Source organism: Pavona decussata, unplaced genomic scaffold (genome assembly GCF_977016875.1).
Source record: "Pavona decussata unplaced genomic scaffold, jaPavDecu1.1 SCAFFOLD_53, whole genome shotgun sequence".
NCBI lineage: Eukaryota > Metazoa > Cnidaria > Anthozoa > Scleractinia > Agariciidae > Pavona > Pavona decussata.
The window spans coordinates 3,607,050-3,632,500 of NW_028145475.1; the positions used below are offsets into that span (position 1 = coordinate 3,607,050).

At 40.3% G+C, this 25,451-nt stretch overlaps 1 protein-coding gene and 1 pseudogene across 5 annotated transcripts in view; one reads left to right on the top strand and one right to left on the bottom strand.

The window, feature by feature from the left end:
* Positions 1-184: 184 nt before the first annotated feature.
* LOC146480550 (monocarboxylate transporter 10-like) overlaps positions 185-25,451 on the bottom strand; it is a 30,625-nt gene continuing 5,358 nt past the window's right edge. The window contains exons 1-6 of one of the 4 annotated variants that reach the window (XM_085109729.1): positions 10,848-11,124; positions 6,531-6,710; positions 5,585-5,831; positions 3,272-3,596; positions 2,271-2,640; positions 188-1,707 (exon numbers count right to left, since the gene is read on the bottom strand). In XM_085109729.1, coding sequence (XP_084965855.1) covers positions 1,496-1,707; positions 2,271-2,640; positions 3,272-3,596; positions 5,585-5,831; positions 6,531-6,696 — 1,320 coding nt within the window. In that variant the 5' untranslated portion in view covers positions 6,697-6,710; positions 10,848-11,124 and the 3' untranslated portion in view covers positions 188-1,495. Of the gene's footprint in view, positions 1,708-2,270; positions 2,641-3,271; positions 3,597-5,584; positions 5,832-6,530; positions 6,795-8,261; positions 8,360-10,847; positions 11,125-16,339; positions 16,609-25,451 lie in introns of those variants that run through there. The other 3 variants (XM_085109727.1, XM_085109728.1, XM_085109730.1) reach the window with 3 other exon arrangements.
* Positions 21,324-25,451, top strand: part of LOC146480551 (uncharacterized) — a 4,745-nt pseudogene continuing 617 nt past the window's right edge. Inside the window, exons 1-11 of the transcript XR_014864679.1 lie at positions 21,324-21,377; positions 21,897-22,483; positions 22,582-22,685; positions 22,929-23,038; positions 23,152-23,225; positions 23,314-23,423; positions 23,753-23,848; positions 23,983-24,075; positions 24,259-24,359; positions 24,620-24,772; positions 24,998-25,120. The product of XR_014864679.1 is annotated as an uncharacterized LOC146480551 (transcript). The remainder of the gene's footprint in view (positions 21,378-21,896; positions 22,484-22,581; positions 22,686-22,928; positions 23,039-23,151; positions 23,226-23,313; positions 23,424-23,752; positions 23,849-23,982; positions 24,076-24,258; positions 24,360-24,619; positions 24,773-24,997; positions 25,121-25,451) is intronic.

Consider the following 25,451-nt stretch of genomic DNA (forward strand, 5'->3'; position numbering starts at 1 on the left):
GTCGTCACGCAATGCTCCTCTCCACCAGTTTAATAGTGGGGAGAAGCGTTGCGTAATGACCCTAATAACGGCGGCGAAAGAGACTAGGGCAGAAAGGGACGAGAGGAAAATTGTACAAAGAATTCGTTTGCCACAATTTATTTAGCACAGTTTACGATGATAATAATTTGTACATTGTATTTTTAGTTTTATATTTTGTATACTACATTTTATTGTATCTTTTTATCTAGTGAACAAATAAAGATTGTTATTGTTGTTAGATTGTTATTATTACAAAAAGTAATACTGGAATAGAAGCAAAAGTACCGTAGTATTCCGAATGTCTCTGATCCTCTCCTAATTTCAGAAGCTAAAAAACCTTCTGACAAAAAGGTTTCCCTTATATGGCCAAGGGATTCTTGAGAAAAGTGAACGAAGAGGGATTGGGGAAAGGGAGAACCCGCCCGTGTTTCTCGCGGCTTCCTCGCTCGCTAGATCCATCGCGCGCTACAGAACTAAGGAGAAGAAAGAAACTGCTCGCGGGCAGGGTTTTGGGACTTTTATGCCTTCATTCGGAAATTTAAGGTAGCTCGTGATTCGGGGCTCCACATCCTGTCTCACAAGACCTGACAGAAAGTCGAGGTCGTATTTCGTTGCTTTCGGGAATTCGTTACTTTGGATACTGATACATGAGGGGCACCCAATGGGAGTTTTCTCTCAGATCCTTTGAAACGCTATTTTAGGCTATCTGGAGTGCCTTTAAAGCTCTGTAGATTCATTTAAAGCTGCACTATAATATTTTTATCTGTTGGGTTATTCTAGGGGAACTTGAGTCTTTTCGAAATTACTAGGGCATTTTAGTCCATTTCCCAAAAACTTATAGATCTTATTTCCCTTCCGAAAATCTTAGCTGACCTTTTTTCGGTACCCGAAACGACATTTTTATCAATCCGAAAACACCACGCCTTAAATTTCCCATATCACGAAAGCTCGAGGCGAAAATTATTTTTAGAAAATTGTAGGGGATTTAGGGCCTTCCGAACAGATAATTTACCGAAACGATCCGTTGGGTGCCCCTGATACATTAGGGCCTTCATTGCTCTTTCTAGATGTACAGTCTACAAGACCGTGCAACTTGTCACAAACTTCTGTATTTATGCTTTTTTAAGCAAGCCCGCAAGAAATAGGCTTCCAGTCCTTTAATTTCTTTAAACTAAATACACGAAGACCGTGTAACAGTCTTAAAATTAATGTGAGCCACGCCCTGTTTTCATAAGAGAAAGCCAGACGCAGTATTCGGAAGCGCGCGGAAAGATTCCGTGCGGTAGACGAGAATTCGCGCGTATGCGGTTCACTCTTCTCGCGCGACCACATACACCACAAAATGCGTATGCGGCAAGGTAGGGACCTTCTCTAGTGCCCCCCACGAACTGAATTACACCCTACAAGTACTCAAGCGCCACGGTTCTGCAGCAAAGAGCAAGGGCGCCTGCTCGTAGTCTGTTGTACGCCAGTTTCACACTGCAGTGCCAATGACTGAGACTGAATTGGACTTCTTTTGTTCTAGATGATTGAGTCGATGTCTTAAGTTTATGGCTTCCTCCGGTGGTCTTTTCTGTGGACTGCGGAGAGGTGGGATGAGGAACAGGAGGCAGCAGCCCGTTGCGCTAAACATGGAAGCCACAACAAAACTCAAAGGATACGAGCGTGTGGAGTCAAAGATCCAACCTAAAAAGTAAGATTGAAAACAGGATAGTACAGTTGACTGAAATACTGATAAATCCAACCGTCAGGCTTTCGTTGGGTGCCCTTGTCAAAAGGTTTCAAAGACTAGAAGAAAACAAATAAAACAAAATGCGGTCACAGGAAAAATCGATTCCCCAACGGGACGCGAATCAACCACTGAACTAATGGGAGACTTACGGCGACCCAGAAGATTTATATTACTATCTTCTTTTCATTTAATTTGTGATACTTGTCCTGAAAACTGCTACAGGACTAGCTCGTCACCAGTCTCCCAGTGAGTACCCCAGTGGTCAGGGCATCCGACCGGCCAACCTCGTTCCCAGGGTGAAGAAGAGAGACCCTGGGAACGAGATTGCCGACCGGCTTCACCCCGGTCAAAATAAATGAGGCTGCAGTTTATCAGGGTCCACTGAAAATCGAGCTTTTGAAAGGTACAGGTCGGCTGATTAAGTCGCTCATGGAATTAAGTGGGAAGGGTGGGAGGGGGGAGGGGATAAAAAGAGAAAATTCGGTGCCAGTTCAGGGTCTAAGTACCAAGCATTTACCTGCCAATGGAATACCCGATAAGTAAGCGAAACCAAGAGCGCTAAACATCAAGCCTACTCCTCTAGAAGCCTTTTCACTGCCCACTAAGTCTTCGGCGACAACAGCTCTAAGCAACACATACCCACTGTCAAAAGGACCGTACAGGACCATAAGTGCCACGAAAACTTCGAATCTGGATGCCGCAGAAATGAGACAGGTGGAACAGGCCACACCAGTCATGGCTATTTGAAAGATCTGCACGCGGTGGACTCGAAATATGTCTGCAAGTCTACCAGTGGCGAAGGAGAAGAAACAAGACGATATTGACCAGGCTATGAGGAGATACGGCAAATTGGTTTCTGGCACTCCTGATTCTCTGGCAAAGGAAGGCTGAAAAATAAAGATAAAAAAAATAAATTGGGCGACCCTGTTATAATTCTGATGATGAATCATATTCAGTGAGACCAGCAGTTAACTATGAGAGTTGTGAGTACAAAACCTCAACACGCAGCATGGGTTTCCAGTGTTCTGAAATTCATGAAGCCTGTTTCCACTGCTTGCTGGAAAATATTTCAATGATTATCGGGGCATTGAGGTCCTTGTTATATCTCTCAGTTAGTACGCGCGGTGTGATTGGTCAATTTAGCGGGCCGCATGTCGCAGTACGGCCCACTCACTTCAACTAGTTTCCTTTCCCGCGTGCCCGATTAGCCTCAGAGATATAATAGATATCTTACTAACCTCGTTTTCTCGGTCCGTGTGGTAAGTTACGGATCCTCGTTTTTTTTCCCATGGATTTATGGCCCGCGCGCTTCGTGTTTGAGCCATAAATCAACATCCGTAACTTACAGTACGGACCTCGAACTCGGGTAGTAAGAGGTATTTATTTTTCTGGGGCACATTCTTCTAAAAACATCCGGAGACCAACCACTGGGACTTCTCAAATTCTCCGTGCTGCACTATTGTAGCATTCTAAGGCATTTGTTCCCAGATTTTGAACGAACAGACTAAAGAAGCTTACCGCGTGTGATGCAGGTATCAAGGCACCAGTGGCGTACAAACTTGCACCAATCAAAAAGATCACGAACGATTTGTCCTTTAGCAGTGTGAAGTCCAACACCCGCCATGACTTAATGCTCCGTTTTTCCTGTGGTAGCCCCCCAGGGGGTGCATGTGGCTGGCGGTATACCAAAGCAATAGGTAACATGATACTGGTGATTCCCGCCAAAATAACTAAGGTCCCGGATAATCCTTTGCGCTCCACCATGCGCTGGAGTGTAAGTCCAAACGCGATGGTGCCTGAATATTGGCCAGCGGTGCATATGCCATTGACAAGTGCTAAATGCCTGGAGAGGATCAGTGATTAGTGAGTCATTTAAAGTTGTTATTTTACAACCTACAAATTAACATGCTAGAATTATTTATTCAGTTTTAATTAGTTAATGCTTGGAAAACTGCCGTTTTGGAAAAGCTTACCTTAAATGTAATTTATATTTCTTACGTAGCAGAAAACATCTCCTGTATTTATGTCAACTTTTGAGCAAATTTCTTTACATTCTCATGCCAGAAAGGGAGAAACTTTATTCAGAAAGGAAGAATATAACGCCTTGCGTGATGAAGCAAACCCTTAAGGTGACTCGTTCCAGTTATTTTTTGGCGGTACCACCCTACTTTGAAGCTCGCTGGTATCCCCACCTTTGCTTTTATCGTAAGTTTAACACACAGAAAGGATAACATATAGATCAATCTACAATATAGCAAAAAAATTTCGGCGATCGGAGTAAATGTCACGTGGTTCTAATGCCACGCCCCTTTAAGGTCTGAGTCGAAATTCTGCTGTTGCCGGCTTTTTTTCGTGAGAATCTCTCAGCTACACATAGTGCGCATTAGTGCCTTGCGCTGAACAAAGTTTCAACAAAATCGCAAAGACCCAATTCGAGAAATTTAGCGCTTTCAAAATTTAGTTCATAATTTATGTAAAAATGGTAAGCAAACTTTACACGATTATATCTAATAAACTATGAGATTTATTCCTTTATTTTGGGGATCTTTATAACAGATGGGTCCTTGCAAATAAGCAAAAAGCTTTAGGGCCTAGTAAATGCGCGCGATTTTGAGCAATGCAAACATATAGAAATTATAGTTTTAGCTATTTGTTGACGCTTGTCAGCGTTTCAGAGTCCTTCTCACAAAAAAAGCATTTTTCTTAAAAATTCGTAGTTTTTTTTTCCTTCAAATTTTTTCAGGGCCACAATTGATTGACTAACTACCTGGATTCTGAATTCCATGGTCATTGAAAAACTGTGACATTATCTTCTATAAGCCCAAACTTGAGTAAACATTGAAGATTTTTAGCGTTTTGGCTGAGTTTGTGCTTTGGGAGTTTTCTATTGTTTCGAGTCTGTCATGATACAGCATTCTTGTTAAGCACGCGTTCAATGTCCAATGAGTGCATTCGGAAGTCAGGCAAGCGTGGTCATTGCACGCGTGCTGAACAAGAATGCTGTATCGTGACAGACTCGAAACAATAGAAAACTCCCAAAGCACAATCTCAGCGAAAACGCTAAAAATCTTCAATGTTTACTCAAGTTTGGGCTTATAGAAGATAATGTCACAGTTTTTCAATGACCATGAAATTCGGAATCCGGGTAGTTAGTTAATCAATTGTAGCCCTGAAAAAATTTGAAGGAAAAAAAACTACGAATTTTTAAGAAAATGCTTTTTTGTGAGGAGGACTCTGAAACGTTGACAAGCGTCAACAAATAGCTAAAACTATAATTTCTATATGTTTGCATTGCTCGAAATCGCGCGCATTTACAAGGCCCTAAAGCTTTCTGCTGACGTGGAAGTGTCCACCTGTTATAAAGATCCCCAAAATAAAGGAATAAATCTCATAGTTTATTAGATATAATCGTTTAAAGTTTACTTATCATTTTTACATAAATTATGACCTAAATTTGGAAAGCGCTAAATTTCCCGGATTGGGTCTTTGCGATTTTGTTGAAAATTTGTTCAGCGCAAGGCACTAATGCGCACTATGTGTAGCCGAGAGATTCTCACGAAAAAAAGCCGGCAACAGCAGAATTTCGACTCAGACCTCAAAGGGGCGTGGCATTAGAACCACGTGACATTTACTCCGATCGCCAAAATTTTTTTGCTATATTGTACAATGATCTATATGTTATACATTCTCTGTGTTAGACTTACGATAAAAGTAAAGGTGGGGATACAAGAGAGCTTCAAAGTAGGGTGGTACCACCAAAAAATAACTGGGTCGAGTCACCTTAAGGAGAGCACTTTTTAAAATTAAACAAATTCATTTACATTATCTGACCTGTCAAACCATTGCGAGATGGCTCTGAACGTTGTTATAAAGACGAGAGATGCACCAACTCCGAACACTACTCCATATGTTATGAACAGGACATAGAGGTGAGCGACAAACGAGGACACTCCAAGACCCACTACACACAGTATTCCTCCAACAAAGGCGGTGATACGGCATCCCCACAGGTCAGAAGCCATTGTGACAAACGGAGCTAGAACATATAGAGTGAACAGGTGGATGGAACCAACCCAAGCTGAATATAAACCAGAGCAAACTCGTTACAATCAAACTTCACTCATTTTGTTTCAACTTATAATAACAAAAGATACGAATAGGGATATTCAACCTCGTCCCCAATAAGGGCGCTTTTTTTTTTATCACCACCAGAGGGATCTCAACTCGAAACCTCGCAGGATGTGTCCCATGTACTATCTGAGTACAAAAGCCTGCTGTCAGAAATAATTTAGATGAAAGCTGCATGAGTCGGGTCCCTGGAAAAGATGATGATGATAGTGCGCGCATATCGCATAGTAAGGGCGGTTTAAGGACGATTTACATGGTACGACTCTGTCGCATGCCATAAGCATACGACCGAGGCCTACGACACGAATTGTTTGGTGTAAATCAAACCTACAACTCATTTACGACTGTCGTGAAAATGTCGTAGGATTAAAACATGTTTTAAAATCCTACGACAAATTTTGTGACGTACACGACAGTCGTAAGCGAGTTGTCGGTTTGATTTACACCAATCAATTCGTGTCGTAGGCCTCGGTCGTAAGGCTTGTCGCATGTGACAAAGTCGTACCGTGTAAAGGGCGATCCTCGTCTAAAATGGCTACATGCTGTACAAAATTTGAAAAGAAAAGTTCCCGAAGTAGCCACTCGAGAGGTCTGAGAGGTGGATTTCAGGGTTTTTGCAATTACAAGGGATTAAATTTACATCCATTACCTGCCTTTGCTTTACCTCCGCCAAACTCCTCCATAATGTAAATGAAGAGGATACCAAAACTATTCTGTATTCCAGCCAGAATGAACTGAGCAGTACATGCCGCAGCACAGACACACCAACCAAAGCCACCATCTGGGGCTGACTTCTCATGACACGTTCGACCCATCGCCTGAAAACTGACTGGAAAAGTAGTATAGTGTTATGAAGTGGAATTTTGTAGTTAAGTAAGTTTGAGAGTTGACTTATTTTAGTTTTGTGACTTAAGAACTTCTTATGATTCAAGGTGTACGTTATCCTACACAAATGTTTAGTAGTTTATAAGTGTTGTCATCTAGTTGATTGATTATTTTGGTATTTTAACAATAGCTCTCGAAGTAGACATGCTTGGCCATTCTCGCTGACCTTGGCTTGGACCACCGTGAAAATTCCAGTCCTTAGTGTGTTGTCTTTAAACTGTCGTTCTTTCCAAGATTTTTATTGGATACCTTTTATTTTAATGTGTGGTCGTGTTGGTTTATTTGGTTTTTCTTAGTTGAGTGGTAAACAGGATTCTGAAATAAACGTAGGAGAAAGAATAACAGACAATGGAGTTCTTATCATTTCGCAATGGTCGCCGTGACGCTCAAATTACAGTACTTACCAAAGGTAATGGTCTAAAACTATTTTATTTTGTTAGCTTTGCCTTTATGATACCAAAAAAAAAAGTACAATCAATATGTAGACGTTGGCAGGGACATCGCAACAGCTAAGTAGCCAATAACTGCGGGCCCAGAAATAAAATATATCAGTGTAAAAGAAAGAGAGAAAAAACACATCACACGCAGCACATTATTGGTACGTCTAGAGATCTTGTGGAGTTGCATTTCAAACAGATTGTTTTAAAATCTCATAGAGCTTGCGGTACCTGTGCTGAAATGCTTCCGATTCATACAAAATTCCTCTCCAAAATCCAAATTGACCGCCGCCATTTTGATTAGTACTTGGTAGTCTAGCCGCCTTGCAATGACGTCATTTCGTCCAAACCGAAACGTAAACAAGTGGAAATGGCTTCGCTTTAACCATATCGGCTTCGCTTTAACCATATCGTTTCGAACCAGAGCGCGTCCGTCTAACCCGAAGATGAAGAAGTGGAAGGTAATGAAAACAACGAGAGAGTTCAAGGTACATTTTGGTGTATCTGTGAGCGTTGTGAAGTGATGCCAATCGCAAGAGAATGCCTTTGTTGTCGAGAAGAGCTAGTGTCGGAAAACAAGATGGAAGTACGATTTGTACTCGAAACGTCGTAGTTTATTATTTGTAGGTGGGTTCAAAAATTAAACATCGTTTTAATTTATTTCTTTGATTTGTGCATTTCATCTATCATCGAAAACGAAGGCCATCCATTTTGGGTACCGTCAAGGAAAATGTTTATCGTTCTCCTTGACGTAACCTAGATATGCTACGTAAATTGACTGGGATAAAGTCGCTTTTACATAAAAAAAACCACCTTTTTCAGGCAAATAGGCAATTTTCAATGGTGCGCTTGAGATTCCCGCCGTCAGTTTGCTACCAAGAGTCATTCAAAATGGCGGCGTTCAATTTGGATTTTGTAGGGGGATTTCGCATGGATCGGATGGTCTTCAGAAGCTTAAAAGACGGTGAGTAACTCAACTCAGTGTTAACTTTTTATTGATGAATTAAAAAATACATAATTTTTAGAGTGACCTTCTCCTTTACGTCACATTGATCAACCTAGCGCCGTTTCAGATCATTTTACTCTTCCTGGCCATTCAATCAACAACATAGAACTCATTCCCCTAGAACTCATCAACTCATCAATTTTAAATATTGTAACCGTTCATTTTAAATATTGTAACCGTTTATTTCCAATTTTTACTGAGCTTTTTGCAGCCCCTAAAGAAAGTTAGTTTTGTCTAACCGAAATATTGGGCAATAAAATTAACCAATAAAATTAAAATATATTGTAATTAATATTTATAGTTTTACTTAAAGTGCCTATGAAGTAAAAAATTTTTTGTCACTGTTTGTTAGTTTATGAATTTCTCGGTCTGAATATGTGGGTTTTACTGAACAAAACCTTCTCAATCCGCAATTATGATCCCTGAAAGGTTCGAATTTAGCGCCGGAAAGTGTCTCCATCAGCGCGCGGCCAAAACGATCGTATTACAAGGTTGTGACGTAGAAAATACTTTGGAACACACGAGTGACATGGCGGCGAAGGGAGTTTTTTCGATCTCGGCGACTTATTATGCGGCTGATAACTCCAATATGACAAACTGCGCGAAAAAAACTGGCATGCCGAGAATATGCACACATTACTTCCCGAGAGACGAAACTTTACGGCAGAAGTAAATTCGGTTTGCCCGAATTCACAGGAAAGATTCAAGCCATAGCTCTCGAAAGCGAAAGACAACGATGATCAGCTGTGGATATATTACACTCAGACTCTCATATCTGTGATAAACAAACATCCTGCCATCTTACTGCAGTTAACATAACATGAGCATGCAATCACTGGTTGAGAAATCCACGGATCCTCAGTCTTGGCAGATGACATAAATTTATTTAGCGCTCCCAGAAATCTTGCTTTATTCGAGCCGATAAACCTAAACAAATGCCACAGAGCTACAATTGTACCCGGGAATTGTAGCATACGCATTGTCATGCATATCGAAAACTAATCCTAACGAACAGTAAGAAAACCTTCAGTCAGTATATTTGAGTATTTCCCCTCACGATCACGAGCGGTCACACCACATTTTGATCAAAAGGGAAGAATCTTTTATACAAGAGAGCAAAACTACAAAGGCTTTTGTCAACACAACAGACACACAGCGGGAGTCGCTTAGCCGGGTCTGTCAAGATCTTGCGTAAGCGTGTTGGTCATCGCAGAAAATTCATCATGTTTGTGAGTTAACTGATGCGCTCGATCTGAAGTTTAAAAACTATTACTTCCATCAAAAGTGAGTTTTTGACCGGCCTGTGCAATTTCCATTTATAGCATCTGTGCTCTCTCGCATTCTCAAATCGAACAAAATCGAGTTTGAAGAGACAATTTCTAGCAAACAGAACTACGTAATTCTTCGCCTTTTCATTTTGGCAAAATATATCCAAGTACTAAAAAATCATTCATCGAAACGTCGCCTTCGAATCGAGCGCGCAGAACGGTAGCGGTAAGGCCATCTTGATCTTCGTCCTCGTCTTATATTCTTGAGCTGTTCGACGCCAGTATGATCCACATCAGAACGATTGCAGCAACTTACATTTTGCCTGAATCGCTTGACTCTTTCAGATATCCGTTGGAAAAGTTTCGGTAAAGGACATTACTTCGTTATTGTCCGACATTTTTTGGGGGAGAAACCTTGAACACGAAATTTTCGCGATAAAAGTATCAGGCGATTCCGTGTATTAACAAGGCGAGATGTGTTGTAAACAAATCTCTGAGGCATTTGCTACGTCATCAAACACTAAACTAGTTCCCAGTCCCAGGGACACTATTTTTGTCATTTTGGGCTACTTTGTACGACTAAAAAAGCACCTTATTGTTTTTTCTACCGCATTTCTTTTATAATTTCGTAACTAAGACATGGTAAACTTTAAAAAAACGCAAAAAAAATTTTTACTTCATAGGCACTTTAAGAGGGAATGTCTACTAAGATCGAGCGAAATCATAACAAAGTGGCACATGATGAAAAAATTAAAAATTCTGCATATTCCGTCCAGAGATACTCCATGCTAGTTTTAAAAACGTGGTGGGATTTTTTTCCTGAAATATATTTTTTAAACCGGAAAAAATAGAAAAAACAGTGACGGCCCCTCGTGGTTTGAAAAACACCCGAGATAAACATGGTTCACACCTTCTAAACAGTTTTCTTCTTGAAAATTTGCTTTTGAAGTGTTTATTAAGTATCTGAGTCCAAAAACACCCAGTAAAACCCTTCAAATTTAGAATTATAGATTGATGAAGTATCGCTCTAAAACCAGGTTTAAAAAATAGCTTCGGGCTTTTTACCAGCGCCGAGCATTAGCGGTCTCAAAATCACAGAAATCGCAATATCAACGTGTAAACAAACTGCACATGACTGCAACCAAACTAGGAGAAACTATTGAAATTTCATGTAGTTTACCTCGGCATTCGGCTTTAAACCACCAGTGAAAGGTCGTGTTTCGCTAACTGCAATAAGGCATTGTCTATATAAGATATTTGGTTCTGTTTGTATCCTTTCATTATCATATAGCCATCTTGATGTGTGAAGTCAACAGAATAAATTATCATCGCTTATTGCGATGGAGCGACAATAAACTCAAATGACTTACCATCGGACCACTTCTTTTCGACTTGAAGATCGTTTAAAATAGAGATGAGTTTGATTTCCTTTGAATTTCGAAACGATTTTTTTTGTTTCGAGCTGTCGTTTCAAGATGCGTTCGCAGGGTTTACTTGAAGCGAAAGCGCTCGTGGATAAATAGAGTGTTTTTATTCACGTGACTACCGGCCATATTGGTTTACTGAAACAAAAGAAAGTGTTTGCATAAAAATAATGTCCAATTCCCAGAGGTTTAGTTTTGGACACTAACATGGCCGCCATTTCTTTGTTTCGGGACACCAACATGGCCGCCGTGACGTCATGTGAAAACACTCCATTCGACTCTTTTTATGGCGTAAGTCACGCAATAAAATGTCACGCTTTTTTAATTCACGTGACGTTAGGTTTGACTATGTTGGGTGAAAAACACACGGGAAACGTGTGTCCTGACATGCTGAAAACGAAAAACAAATTAAAAACAACGAAATCTTTACCAAAGTGTGGACAGGACCGATGATTTATAGCCGAATGTTTTTATCATCTATACACACCAAAAGGGCTGAGCCACAAAGCCAGCCCTGCTAAAGTATGATACTCTGCATTTTACTGAGGTGAAACATTGGGGAACACTTTTCTTGTTATAACCACTGAGTATTAACGCCTTGGTTTTCACCTTCGTGCAGAAGTCGCTACGGTCTCATCCCTGACTGTTCTCTTGATGGCACAAAACAATGTTATCAGCCAATAAAAAATCACTCCTCACTGCTGACGTGCGCATCTTTGACAAAGAGAATGCAGTTTGTCGATGTATGGCTTTTTCCATCGAATTGTTACAGCTGAGAGGTCAATGCCAAAGGAAATACAAATTTCCTAATGGTAAATGAAAAATAGGGGTGGGGTGAGCGCGTGCTCATTTTCCCGAACAGCGGCGCGTTATCGTCTTTTGTTTCATCATCCACCAGTGCTTTCTTCGAGGCAAGGTGCAAGAAGAAACCTGCTGTTAAGGTTGCTAGCTACTTCAGCACGCATCGATCATTTGTCACAGCAATACATTGTAATAAATTAAATAATGGTTTGTTTCACGATGTAGTCTCTCAAGTCATGTAGATCGCGACGTTTCGACTGCTTACTGCTAGTCTTCATCAGGCAATGAGGTCGACTGATCACACTTCAGTATTTATGTCACGAAGGTCTGATCCTGCAAGTGTCGCATACAGGGTCTGCTTTACTTCCGGTTTGCTGTCAAATGGGACTTCTGAACTAGAACTGAGCCCTTCGTAACGCACTTGACTTGAATATCCTATACCTGCCAAGTCTCACGCATTATGCGTGAGTCTCACGCCTGCGGACTAAAGACAGCGATCTCACGCATCAAGGACAATTTCTCACGCCTGACTCACAAATCCGGACGAGTTGTTCTAAAAACACTTCATTTCATTTCAGATTTGTTATGTATTATTTCTTTGCCCTTTTTAACAATCGCAAAAGCTTTCAAATGTCTACAATCCGTTCGAATCGTAAGTGTTCAAAGGTCGTCAAATATCTCCGGACATTCTCGGCAACGTTCGGAAGTCTTCGTAAAATCGTCGAAAATCTTCGCAAGTGGCTCGGACGTTTTCGGAAATACCGCTCATGACGAGGCAAAAATCTCACGCGTTTGACTCAGAAAAAGTTGGCAGGTATATTATCCATACCATACCATGTCTAGTCTGAATTCGAATTATAACAGAAGATAACGCGAGCTGAAGAGTTGGAGCTGAACTTTGGTACGAAAAACCCAAAAAGTTAAGATAAAATACCTGCTAGATAAGTCAAGGATGCTAAACAGTGGAATCGAAACCAAAGTGGCGGTCATATTAGAAAATCGGTCATCGATAGAGTCCTCGACGGCTCTGTTGTCTACAGTGTTCACGTGCAAGCAAGGTCACTTGATATCGAAGAATTAGACGTCTCAATACTAAGCACAACATAAGCACTATTTCTGTCTCAATTTGAGCTTGATTTAAAAGCAAAATACAAGCAATAACGATCAGGATTTGAACGTGTTCCATTATTGTTTTGGCGCGGAACAGAATAAATTAGAACGAAATATAATATACATCACCGCCACAGTTGTTGACATATCTGACAGATTGTAGACTACAAATAGTGTTCAGTGCGGATAAAAACTTTCGGACAAAAAATTGTCACGACAAAAGTTTTTGTTCAGATTGTACGAAGACAAATGCGAATTTGTCTGCTAGTGCGGATAGGCCCTAATCTTTTCATAAGCAAGTGAATCGTTAGACAAAAAAAAAAAGACCACTGGGTTATTTTTTTTTAAAACAATATTGTTTATTCAGAGCAGAAACCCAGTGTTTTTTTTTTTTAAAACCTTGAGTGTTACAACGATACGTAACAGCATCTTCAGCGTTCGCGTTATCTTCTGCTATAATTCGAATCCGCGGTCCGGAAAAAAAATAATTTAACCGTAAAAATAGAAAGGGCCGCCAGATTCTAATGCTCAGCACGCCGGCAGTCCGTGGGAATGTAAAAGTTTTTGAAAAACTCAAATTCGGCAAAAACAGGCACCGGAAACTCGAGTAAACACGAGCCTGTGAACTTTTGAGTTGACAAAGTTCAGAAATAATTTGAAAATAATTTTGAATAATTTTTCGACCCTCGACCATTTACCTTCGACCCTCGACTAGTTACCCTCGACCCTCGACCCTCGACCAAAAGGCAAACTCTTCTTTTTATCGATGCGAATTAAACAGAGCGAAGTTGAGAGAAGGTATGGGACAAGTCTATTTTGGGTGCTTTTATAGACACTTGGGCCCGAACAGATTTTAGGGACCGACCGTTTATTACGTCCTAGGGGGGGGGGGGGGGGGGGGGAAGGAAAGCGGTGGTTTTCCAAAAAATCGAGTGTATGAAAATTGTACCCCCCCCCCCCCGAAAAAAAATCTTTCAAACAAATGTTTTACCCCCCACTGCAATGACAGTTTGAAAATTTTACCCCCCCCCCCCCCTTATGGTTGGCCTGGTGGTTGAATTGTTGAGAAGTTCCAGGGCACAACGCTTGGTTGGTTACATGCGGGAAATCGCTAGCTCTCTGAATCTGAACCGGCGAGAGAAACAATCAGAAGTTAGGCGAAATTCAAGTAAGGGGACGTACCTTAGAATATCTCTTCAATGTCTTGACAATAAAGATGTTTTGTTATTGCTGGAGTCTATTCTTCAGTCGTCAAAAGAAGGTACACAGAAGGTCAAAGCAGCTCGGGGTTTGAGAGCAGTACAGGAGCATTCGATGTATGGATGTGGATATATAGATTTTGAAGAAGCCTACCATCTCTATTCGTCTTTTAGTCAATTTTTTTGGCCAGATAAACAAGCCTTCAGAGATAAACTGCTTGATGAAATACACCGTTTGCCTGTCTATGTCATTACTCAACCTATTACATGCAAGATCTTTGTCGCTCTGAAGAATAGCGATATGGAGAAGTATCTAGTCGATTTTACCAACTCTATGATTGATGAGAAGAATGATTGCTAAATACATTAAGTTGGTACCATTTGTATGTCTTAAAATTTTACCCCCCTCACTTTTCGTTCAAGGTAAAAAATCCCCCCCCCCCCCAAAAAAAAGAGCTCGTTTAAAAAAATTACCCCCACTCAAAAACCACCGACCCCCCCCCCCCCCCCCCCCTAGGACGCAATAAACGATCGGTCCCTTATTCAATTTTTCTGGGTTTAAAAAAGAATTCCGAGAAATCAAAACCACCACGTTACTAAAACTACCATAGGGTATCCTTAGTCAATTTGTGAAGGACTTTCATTTTTTATCATGTGCCACCCCTCGCTTGGTGTTAGTAGACATTCCCTCTTAATACTTGTTGATCTCATAACTCTACGAACGTCAATTCTGCTGGCTGAATTTCGCATTGAATCGTTATTTTTTTTCTCTAGAATGTTGAACGTTCTTAATTTTTTTTTGGCAATTTGAGTCTGAAAAGTTCTTTTAAAAGATATTCTTAAGTTACCTGTTATGGTATTTCAATAAGTCTATGCGGACGTGATCAGGGCACCTACAGACTGAAGTTTTACATGTATTATTTTATCCGGTTTTTTTTTTTTTACTGTTTAATATTTATATTGGTCAAAATTAAAATGTTCTTAACTGACTCTCAGCCTGGGTAACGTTGTTGGTTAATTTTTTATATTTTAGTTAATCTCAGCCTCAACGTTCTTATGAAAAAGGTTCTTATATAAAAGAGTGTACTGTGGTTCCTTTGGGATTCAAGCGACGAGAACCTGAAGACAACAAGATTAAAGACTTTTGTACTCATTTTGCAACATCGTAATCGACGCAAACCACGACGAATTATATATCAATAGGGTGTGTGCACGGCGGCCATGTTGGAGGACTAAAACAGTAGAAAAGGAAAATCATTGTATTGTCTCGGTCCTCAAACATGGCTGTCGTGCACACACTCTATACGGGAAATTCAGGGTACCGTATTTATTCGATTAACCGCCCTAGGCGCTAATATTCGAAGAGCGTTTATTATTTTCCCAACATTTTCAGCCAGGAGGACATTTTTAGAGAATAACAAAACGAGGGATGACAAGTTTATTGGGCTTTAACAAGACAAAACAAAGTGCAAAAACTCACATAAACAAGCCATAAAAAATATTAAAGTTCATTGACTAACATATCTAAAACCAATTTTGGAGCACAAGGTGATGACGCTCCTCTTACTTCACGCTCGGCTTGGCTAATACAGAAATGTTTATAGTTGGGAAGGAAAGCAGTGGGCGCTTATTCCAGGGTGGGCGCTTATACGAAGTTTGGCGGTTACTCGAATAAATACAGTATTTGAATTTTGTAGGACATTTATTTTTCCAAGCATGTGCTGTTGAAGAAGCCCAGTTTTCCTCGGTCTAGTGGTTTGTCGACCGGTTACGTCCTTTTGAATATTTACATCAAACCGACGCAACAAAATATAAATAAAATGCCATGAGTAGATCGCGACAAAATCTCTCCATTTTGTTATCAGAAGAAGATCAGATATTGCTCAACATATTTCTGGTGGTACATTTAGGAAAGGAATTCTACTTTGGGAAAGAAAGGCAATATCCTGCCCCCCAAAATAGTGTGTTTTTAGAATATAGTGTTTTCTCAAGAAATAGCGTGATTTCACCGGCGTCGGCGTCACTCTATACTCCATAGGGCAAATGTCGCAATGAGTTTGACATTGAGCTGCAATGCTAAAGAAAGGATCAAAAGATAACAAACACAACATCTTGCCACAAAAACAAATGGCCAGGCACGCAATACAAAACTGCAAGACATGGAAGATTATGATTACGCGGTCCAAATCCCATCCTTATGCAAAGATTACAAGAGAGGCTGTACTGTTACCCGACGCCCTGAAACGAGCCAAACCAAACCCAATATTAAAATTGCGGTTGTTGTTGATCGCTGAGCCCTCAAAACCCGAAAATAAACTTTAGTCCTACCTCACGGTTGATAAGATTTGCTTCCTATTCTCAGTCACGCTGATAATTCTTCAAACAAATCACTGGAAACTGAATCGAAGTTGGCAGATTAATGGATAATATATAATAAAGCAGAGATTGTAAGCGTTTTTGTCCGTGCCAAGGAATCGATTTGTTATAAGTGCCTACGTACCAATCTCTACTTGAAACATGCCGGATGTCACGGAAGCTCTCGTATGGGTCTCACGTGATTGACTTGCATGAGGGTATTAATGGGGAATTCCCCTAGCCTATAAACAGTTTTAAAAAATACCGAGTTAGTCAGTAAACAGTCAAGCAAGAGGTAAGTCAAAAATTTAGTATTTCACGTGTCATCATAATCTAGTCACCCACTGAGTCACGTCACCTGAGATGCAGTCAGCAAATATTCTTCATCAGACGATGATTTTAATTTTTTTTGATAGGTAGCCTGTTCCAGGGCTTCTAGAGAGACGCGCGAAGGAAAGGGCGAGGGGACGAAAACGAGGGGGACTGGGGGAGTCCCCTCCGTCGTTTTCGTCCCCTCGCCCTTTCCTTCGCGCGTCTCTCTAGGAGCCTGGAACAGGCTATTTGATAGGTAGATAATTATCCTTATTGTTGCGGCCAGAAGCCCTTCAAGACGCCTTTTAAAGCGTTTACGCTAGATGTTTCGGTTGATGAAAGCATTTTAAAAAAGCTGATTATCTGATTACAAGATTCAACATGGCTGCTGTAAACACACGCCCACGCGGCCAGCGCATTATACCTGCGATTAAACGCATGAATTGCAACAGCCCAGCTGTTGAGTCCCCAAACAGTAAGCCTAAATCATAGAAAAACAAGGCAAGCGAACTAGATGAAGAGGAGGTATCGCTTAATGATGTCTACAACCTGAAAAAAGAAATGAAGTCCGACATTGAAACTAAATACAACGCCATCCAGGTGAAAGCGGTAGAAGCTCTGGAAAAGCAGTTTTCAGCCGTTCAGACGAAGCTTACAGAAAGTAAAAGAGGAAGCAGAAAAAGAGATAGATAAAAGTAGATAGAGGAGGAATTAAATACCTCATTTGAAATCCTCGAAGAAAATTTTAGGAAGAAGTTTGCAAGACTAGACAAGGCACAGCAGGAATACGATAACTGGGACAGTACACACGTAAGAACAGTGTGAGGCTATTCGGGATATAAGAAAGCGAAGATGAAGAAGATAGCCAGGGAACCTTGCAATAAAGATCTTCAAAGAAATGCTCCACTTAGAATTAAAAGAAAACGAAGTCGAGATTGCCCACAGAGCGGGAAAATACAGACAAGAGGGCATGCACAAAGACTTATACGGGGGGGGGGGGGGGGCGGGCGGGGGTGGGGTACTTCCTTATAAGAGGCAAATGGGGATGTGCCGCTGGATGGGATTGCATTTTCACGACTGAATTGACTAGAATGGGGTTGCATTTTCAATAGAGTTACTAGAATGGGGTCGCACATTTTCGGATTTTTGGGGTAATAAAATTCTATTAAGTAAGGATGCAAAATGGTCTATGTTTAAAAGTTCAGAAAGTTGTTTATTAAACTGGTAACAATCACCTCGCATTACATTCCGTTCTTGAAACCACAACTTCAATATTAACCAGTTACACAATAGTACACAATAGCACAAAACCACCGGTCCAGAACAAAGTCCATTCAGTTTAGGATGACCTATTTAAGGATTGATAAAGTAGATGCATAAATAGAAAGTGACTTAGTTGGGATCGCGAAAATTACATTTTCCCAAAAGTGACTAAGATGGGGTCTATAACTGGCCACAAAATAGACTATAATGGGGCAGGGGCTCTGAGAGGCCAGCGGCACATACCCTGCAAAACTGAACCCAAGTAACCCCCCCCCCCCTCCCCGGGACCTATACCGATCAAATTTCTATCACAGAAATCAAAGGATAAGATTATAAAATCCTGAAAAGAAAATTGAAAGACACCGATTATTGGATCGCCGAAGATCTCACCAGCATCAACGCAGAAAAGGTCAAACTCCTTAATGATCTAACAAAGGCTAAGAAAATAGGAAATGGATAGGCATTCGATGGGAAAATCAAGGTAGAAAAGCTCAATGATTACCAGCAATGAAGAGATTAAACCCAATTCAGCAGAGAATTAACAATATTGCATTCTTCTTATCCAAACATAACAAAAAATGTAACCAACAGTGATTTGCGAAATATGCCAACAACAAAATAGAAAAGAAAGGCATAAACATCAGGTCATAAAGTGCTACATACGCGAACGGTATGCAGTAAAGAATATCATGTCAGTTGCGCTGAACACACAACTGAGGTCAAATAACGAAACCCTTGTTAGCGAAAACCAAAATGATCATTGATATTGCATGGAACGTCTTTCTTTACCATTTAGCCAATTGAGTAAAAATGAAATTTATAACGAAGCAAATACATCTTTCAACCTTGAAGATTTGGTCAAGAATAAGTTCAATAATTTTAATAACAACCCATTCTAGTTTAGTCTGAAATGTCAGCCGTCTCCTCCCCCTAACTCACAGGGGGCGCGGGAGAGAGAGACGTCTGAATTCCGAGCGTTATAATGCCGTCCGGTGACGTCACGTACTTTTGCGAATATGGTAGGTAGTTTTTGATTGGTTCTTACCTAATTGAAATAGATAACCGTTTCTTATTGGTCGAACTTGCGAAAACAGATATTTCATTTCGGTGGCGAATATGAAGTGTTGACAGGCCAGACGCAACTCGTAAGTTCATGGTGTGAAAAGTGACTTCTCGTTTAACGTAGTTTTGCTCCCACGAGTATCTCTCTTAAAGACTTTCCTTTTTGGTATGAGATAAGTGGGAGGCTCTTTCAATATTTCTCGAGCCAATGGTTGGTTTCAAGGTGTTTTTGAGGTTAATTAGACAGCGCTGGGTGGTAAGTTGTGAAGAAGAGAAGAATTTTATTTTGCACTTTCTCGTTTTGTTATAAAGCCGACTTCCGTCCAGTGAATTTAATCTCAGAGGTTATTTTTCAATTGTGTTGTGTTATTCCAATTGTGTTGATAGCCTCTTGCCTGAAGGCGCGTTTTGAAGTTGGTGGTATTGCAATAGAATGATTTCACTGAGTATTTGGTTCTCAGAAGTCTCAGCGATTCTACAATCAAGCGGGAATCCTTGACATTCGCACGCACTTTAAACCTACAGAGACTTTCCAGTACACATTTTTCTTCCTGCCACCCACCGGGGTCAGAAAAGGACTCATAAAAAATGAAGCCCTGAGACTTCTTCGAAACAACTCCTCTGCAAAATCATTCTATTACAACATCATCCACTTCAAAACGCACTTTTGGGCTAGGGGCTACCCCACAATCTTATTGAAAAAATAACCTCTGATTTTCACTGAACGGAAGTCGGCTTTACAACAAAACAATAAAGTGCGAAACAAAATTCTTTCTTTTGTCACACCTTACCACCCGGCGTTGCCTAACCTCAAAAACATCTTGAGGACCAAATGACTTTTATTCAAAACCAACAATTGCTTCGAGTAATATTCTGAAGGACCTACTCTTATTTCATATAAAAAAAAAAAAAACAGTCAAAAAAGCCAAACCATAACGAAAAGTCACATTTCATGCCACTATACCACGAGCTTTAATAGGAGACGTGTCTGGGCTGTCAACACTTTATTTACTATATAACAATTATCGGAACATTTTTCAATTCATCTTCGGTGAAAAATGAAGTGCGATCCCGTACATGCATTCTTGATGCTTTGCCTTCAAATTTTACGGCTTAAAAAACGCACACAACCTCTTACATTATGCATGCTGCAATGCCCGCCGCGCGCTTCCATGACTCGTGGCCGCCATTTTGTTTAAAAGGTTTTTATTTATGCAAAATTGCATAAATTACTGTGTGACGTCAACGGACGACATTATAACGCTCGGAATTCAGACGTCTCTCTCTCCCGCGCCCCCTGTGGGTTAGGGAGAGGAGACGGCTGACATTTCAGACTAATTCTAGTTAAATAATGACTATTGTATTCCAACACATCACGACAGTGACCCTGATAGTAATTATCTAATTAAATTTCCGGTGATAAATACCAATACTGTGCAGGGGACAACTTCAAAGAACGAATGCATCAGAGAAGAACTTTCCTTGATACACATGAATGTTAGAAGTATCAGGAATAAATTTGATGAGAAATTAGACTGTTTAAAATCACTAAAACTCAACTTTTCTGTAATTGGATTGACAGAAACCTGGTTGACTGATAACTGTGCGAATTTATACGGCATTTCTGGTTATAAATTGCTAACATTAAATCGCAAAAGCAAACCAGATGCTGATATAGGCATATACATCGCGGAATGAATACAATTTAAATAAAGAGAGGATCTATCAGTTTTTCATGAAGCTGTTTTAGAATCTTTATTCCTCGACTGACAACCAATAAGAACGAAATAGTAGTGATAGGTGTCTTATAACGTAATATATATTCAGGGAAGCCTAAAAGGGGAGCTCCACAATTCCTATTTAATAGCATTTAAATACATGCAAGTCTGCTTAGGCTGCATTCATTATGTATCCTACAGGGGGGGGGGGGGGGGGGGGGCAAAAAAAGGGGGGATATGAAAATTGTTTAAACAAGGACCCGCGCTATAAAAGGCATAGCTCCTCCCCCTCTTTGTCACGCAATCTTTGTTTCGTAGTCCTAATCAAAGATGGCGGACTCGGCGAGGAAGATGCGGTAAACTCATACTGCAATGGAACAAATAAAAACCGATACATAAAGAACTTAATGCAGGTGTAAAACAACCCAAATTGTGAATTTAAACTAGAAACGTACTAAAATCCTGTTGCTGCTAACGCTAATTGAAAAATTTAGCGAAGAAATTTGAATTTCCCGCCTGTAACCGTCTCTGTCAATCGCTGAACATACGTACCCGTTCACAGACTCCTCGCATACGATTTGTTGCTTTGTTGAGCCTTCAATATGTCTATGTCATCGTTTAACCAATATTTGACATGCTCAAAAGAAGGGCATGATGTAAATTATTCATTTTTGGGAATGACTGTTCGATTCATGGCGGAAGCTGTTGTGCTTTTGTGTCGCAACTTCCACCTTGAATCGAGCTAGTTTGCACGCATCGTCATCGCTTCTCAGGCGCTATTTTATATTATCAACGATTATTTTGTGCTTTGGATTTTCCATGGCTGAATCTTTCTTAAAGAAGCCCAAACTAATGCCTCCTCGTGCACAACGGATTAGGTAGGGTCCTTACAAAGTGCGAGGCAGCGAGGCGTGCGCGGCATGCGAGGCAGACGTGTGAGGCACTCAGGTTAGCCTAAAAAACACTCCGGTTAGCCTAAAGAGCACTCCGGTTAGCCTAAATAGCACGCAGGTTAGCTTAAATAGCTCCCCGGTTAGCTTAACGGTTAGCAGTTTATGTTGGGGTTGTTCATGCCTCGCATGTTTTGTTCATGCCTCGCACGTCTGCCTCGCATGCCTCGCACGCCTCGCATGGTGCCTCGCACGCCTCGCTGCCTCGCATGTTGGTAAAACCAGCTTGAGGTTGAAGCGGGTATGGAGCAGCGTTTGGAGGCATTGAAATCTAAAGTTCAGCAGGTTAAAAGTGCCTTACGTATAACCAGTCGTACACCAATGGCGACCTACACCAATGGCGATCATCTTTTGATGATGGAACGATTGCTGAGCTCATTCGAAGAGCTCGAACGAAGTCAGATTGTAACCACAGCAAGTCAATCTTTGTTTTCGTCAACGATGCAACATCCTTCTCCACAACCTTTCCCTTCGTGTTCGAAAAAAGTAGACGCGCAAACGCAAACGGATATCACTGATCCATATATTTTGGCTCGCGGTGAAAATACAACCGGAAAGTTCGATATCCACACTCAAAGTACGGAGAATGAAGACTATTTTATTTCGTCCAACGACGCTGTGCGAAACCTCATATCAACAATGGCAAAATATGGCGGCAAATGTCCTTTATGTAGCTATCCTCTAGAGGTGTCATCGTTCGATACGGTAAAGCATGGACATGTTGTGCTCGTCAGCGTGGGCTGTGTAGCTGGCCATTCCCTTCGATGGAATTCCAGTAGCATCATCGGCGGAAAGTACACAGCCAATTTGAGGTAAAAGTGTACATAAAGTAATTTTTTATATTTTTAAAATTCTGAATTTTTTGCAGTTGACATTGCTGTAAGCTAACACTGCTGTCATTTTTGTTTAGAGTTTTACATGGATTTATCAGTTCGGGCCTTACCGAGACACAGTATTTCAATGCTTGTAAGGCAGCTCACATCGGAAATGTGGACGAGAGATACATTACTACAAGTATTAAAATATCTCGAATATAATTCGGCTCTTATAATAACTGTGTTGTTATATTGAACTTGGTATACTACACAAACTTTCCCTAATGCTCATCAGTGATCATGGAATTTATTGAAATTTTGTAGTAGAGTTTATTTATTTTCATTGCCTTTTCCTTGTCATGCACCATAGCATTTATGCAGCAAAAGTTTCTCTTGAGAACAACAATGATATACTTCAGTTGTTCTTTTTCCCTCTTTCCAGTATACACTGGAATAGGATACAAGAATGCTGTGAAAGTTTGGTATGAAGTGAAATTGCAGGAAGCTAGGTTGGAAGCACAGCAGGATGCTCAATATCTTCTCCAAGGAGATGTATGTTACCATTGCATGAAGCCGACAATTTCTACATGTTTTATTTTTGTTTGCAAACTAGTGATTCATCAAATTAAATTTCTTGCTTTTTTTTTTCCTTTTTCATAATGTAGATCATCATAACAGATGCTAGACATGATTCCACCCGAGCAGCACAGCACACCACAGTTTCTGCTTTATCTTATCGGTGGGGACTTTGAACTATGACCATCACTGCTTGAATGCAACCCAACATGTGGAATTGTTGATATAATTCTCTGACATTTCTTTTTCAGAAACAAAAAGGTAATTTATTGCCTGAATTGGGATAAGGAAGATATGCCTTCTGCAGCATCATGAGAAGTACCAATGACTAAAGCAGTGGTAGAGTCTCTAACAGCTCTTGGTAAGCTGTAATGTAGTTTTGGCTGTGCACTCTACCCAGAAATTATAAGCAATTCATAGTTAGAAATAGGATATTTTTGGATTGCCCTCATTGAACACAGTGGATTTGTCCCACAAATATTGTGTGACTCCAAGGTGTTGAAAGACCGAATTATTTTGAAACTGTATTTGTCTCATAGTAAGGAGGATTTCCCACACTGTTTTTGTGTATAAAATATTTGATTCTTAAATATTATGCAAATGCAACTTGTTCCACATATTTATGTTTTGGGTGTTTTATGATGTTTTTCTTGGCATCCACTTATGTACTGATCTTTGCAACACCTGTAGGTCATCGTGTCGGTGAAGTTGCACATGACTATGTGCCAGCATTGAGGCTGTGGCTATCAACCAAAGGGATCAGAAACTCATATGACAGTTGGCATGGTAGGTCACCAACCAAATTACTAGATTTTACTGGTATGGATTAACTAGTAGTCTGCATCAAACTAGTAACTATGGTCTGCTTTGGTCTATGTGATAATGAATGGTAGTTCTTGTCTTTCCTTTCCTCAATAAAGGTGGGAAGGGTGTCAAGAAGGCCATCAAAAAGGTTGCCAGTGGGCTTGTTAGGGACTCAGAGAGGTCTTGGTTTGCAGAGTTGTCAGACAAAGGTAATTTTTCATTTTTGGAGACAAACTGAATCGGGCATAAGATCTGCAAAGGCCCTCCTTACATGTGATGTGGCCTTTTTTGTATTTAATTATCATATATTGGATCCTGAGTGACTCTTGTAGTGCATATTTTGTGAAAAACAGTACTGTTACCTTCTAAAAAAAATTCCATTGTTTTGACAGTGAAGTGCACCAAGACGCATATTTATTATGCAATGAAGAATTGCAATGGTGATGCAGATGAGCTGAAGCGGTACATGGTAAACATTGTGGACCATTACCAGGTAAAAGGGTTCAAGAGGAACATGAACACTTGAATTGTGATCCTAATTTTGTGACAAAAGATAATTTCCCAGGGAAAAGTAGATATGAGTGGTTAGTGGCTGTTGTAATTTTTTATTGCCCTCACACCACAGGTGAGCCTTTTGCACCTCATCATTATCAAGGTTGTACAAGCTACTGAATTGAAATATCTAGCTCTACACAGTAGAAATTGTACAGATGATCGAAAGGTTGTTTTCTTCTTTTTCTCTGTGTGGTACAGGGGGATCACTCCAATTGCCATCAGGAGTCTCTATGTCATCAAGAAGGCTATGAATGTAGCAAAAAACCTCTTGTTAGCCAACAGGCTATTGCAGCATACCGGAAGGCTATACAGGGAACGAACATCTACAAATTCGCTGAAGACTATGCCTTGGTAATACTGATTCATACATTAATACTTATTGTGTGGCATAGTATCTTTACTCCACAGATCTGCAAACAACCACTTTATTTTGTACTGTACATGGAAAGTCAATGAGTGGGCAGCAACATTTCTCCCACCTAAGAAACAAAGATTTACACTGTACATGTTTTATTTATATCACAAATGCTCTATTCAATGGCATAACTTTGCACTTGTTACCTCTATTTACTGTAGTGCCGAGATACTTTCTGGATAGAATCACTGCACATGGTAATGCTTATTTATGCACAGAAGCGCATCCATTTCAGTCGCAAAGACACCTATGAAATGAGAATGCAGCTTGCAGTACTAGACTGGGTATGTACAAAACTTTTGTAAGTATTCAATTATGTGTATCTTCACAAAAAGTGGTGATACCTCTGTTACACAAATTTACATCAAGTACACTCCCTTGTCTGAACCTGTTATTAGTACTGAATACTAAATGTTCAGTAAATGTCTAAAGGCTGACTACTGCGAGGAAAATGTAGACAAAGGATTACGTTCGTCCATTCAGGGGCACCACTTTTTTCCTAATTTTATAGAAATTGAATAATATAACTGTAAATTATTCCTAAAATTTTTATTACTATTATTATTAAAATTATTATTATTATTATTATTATTATTATTATTATTATCATCATCA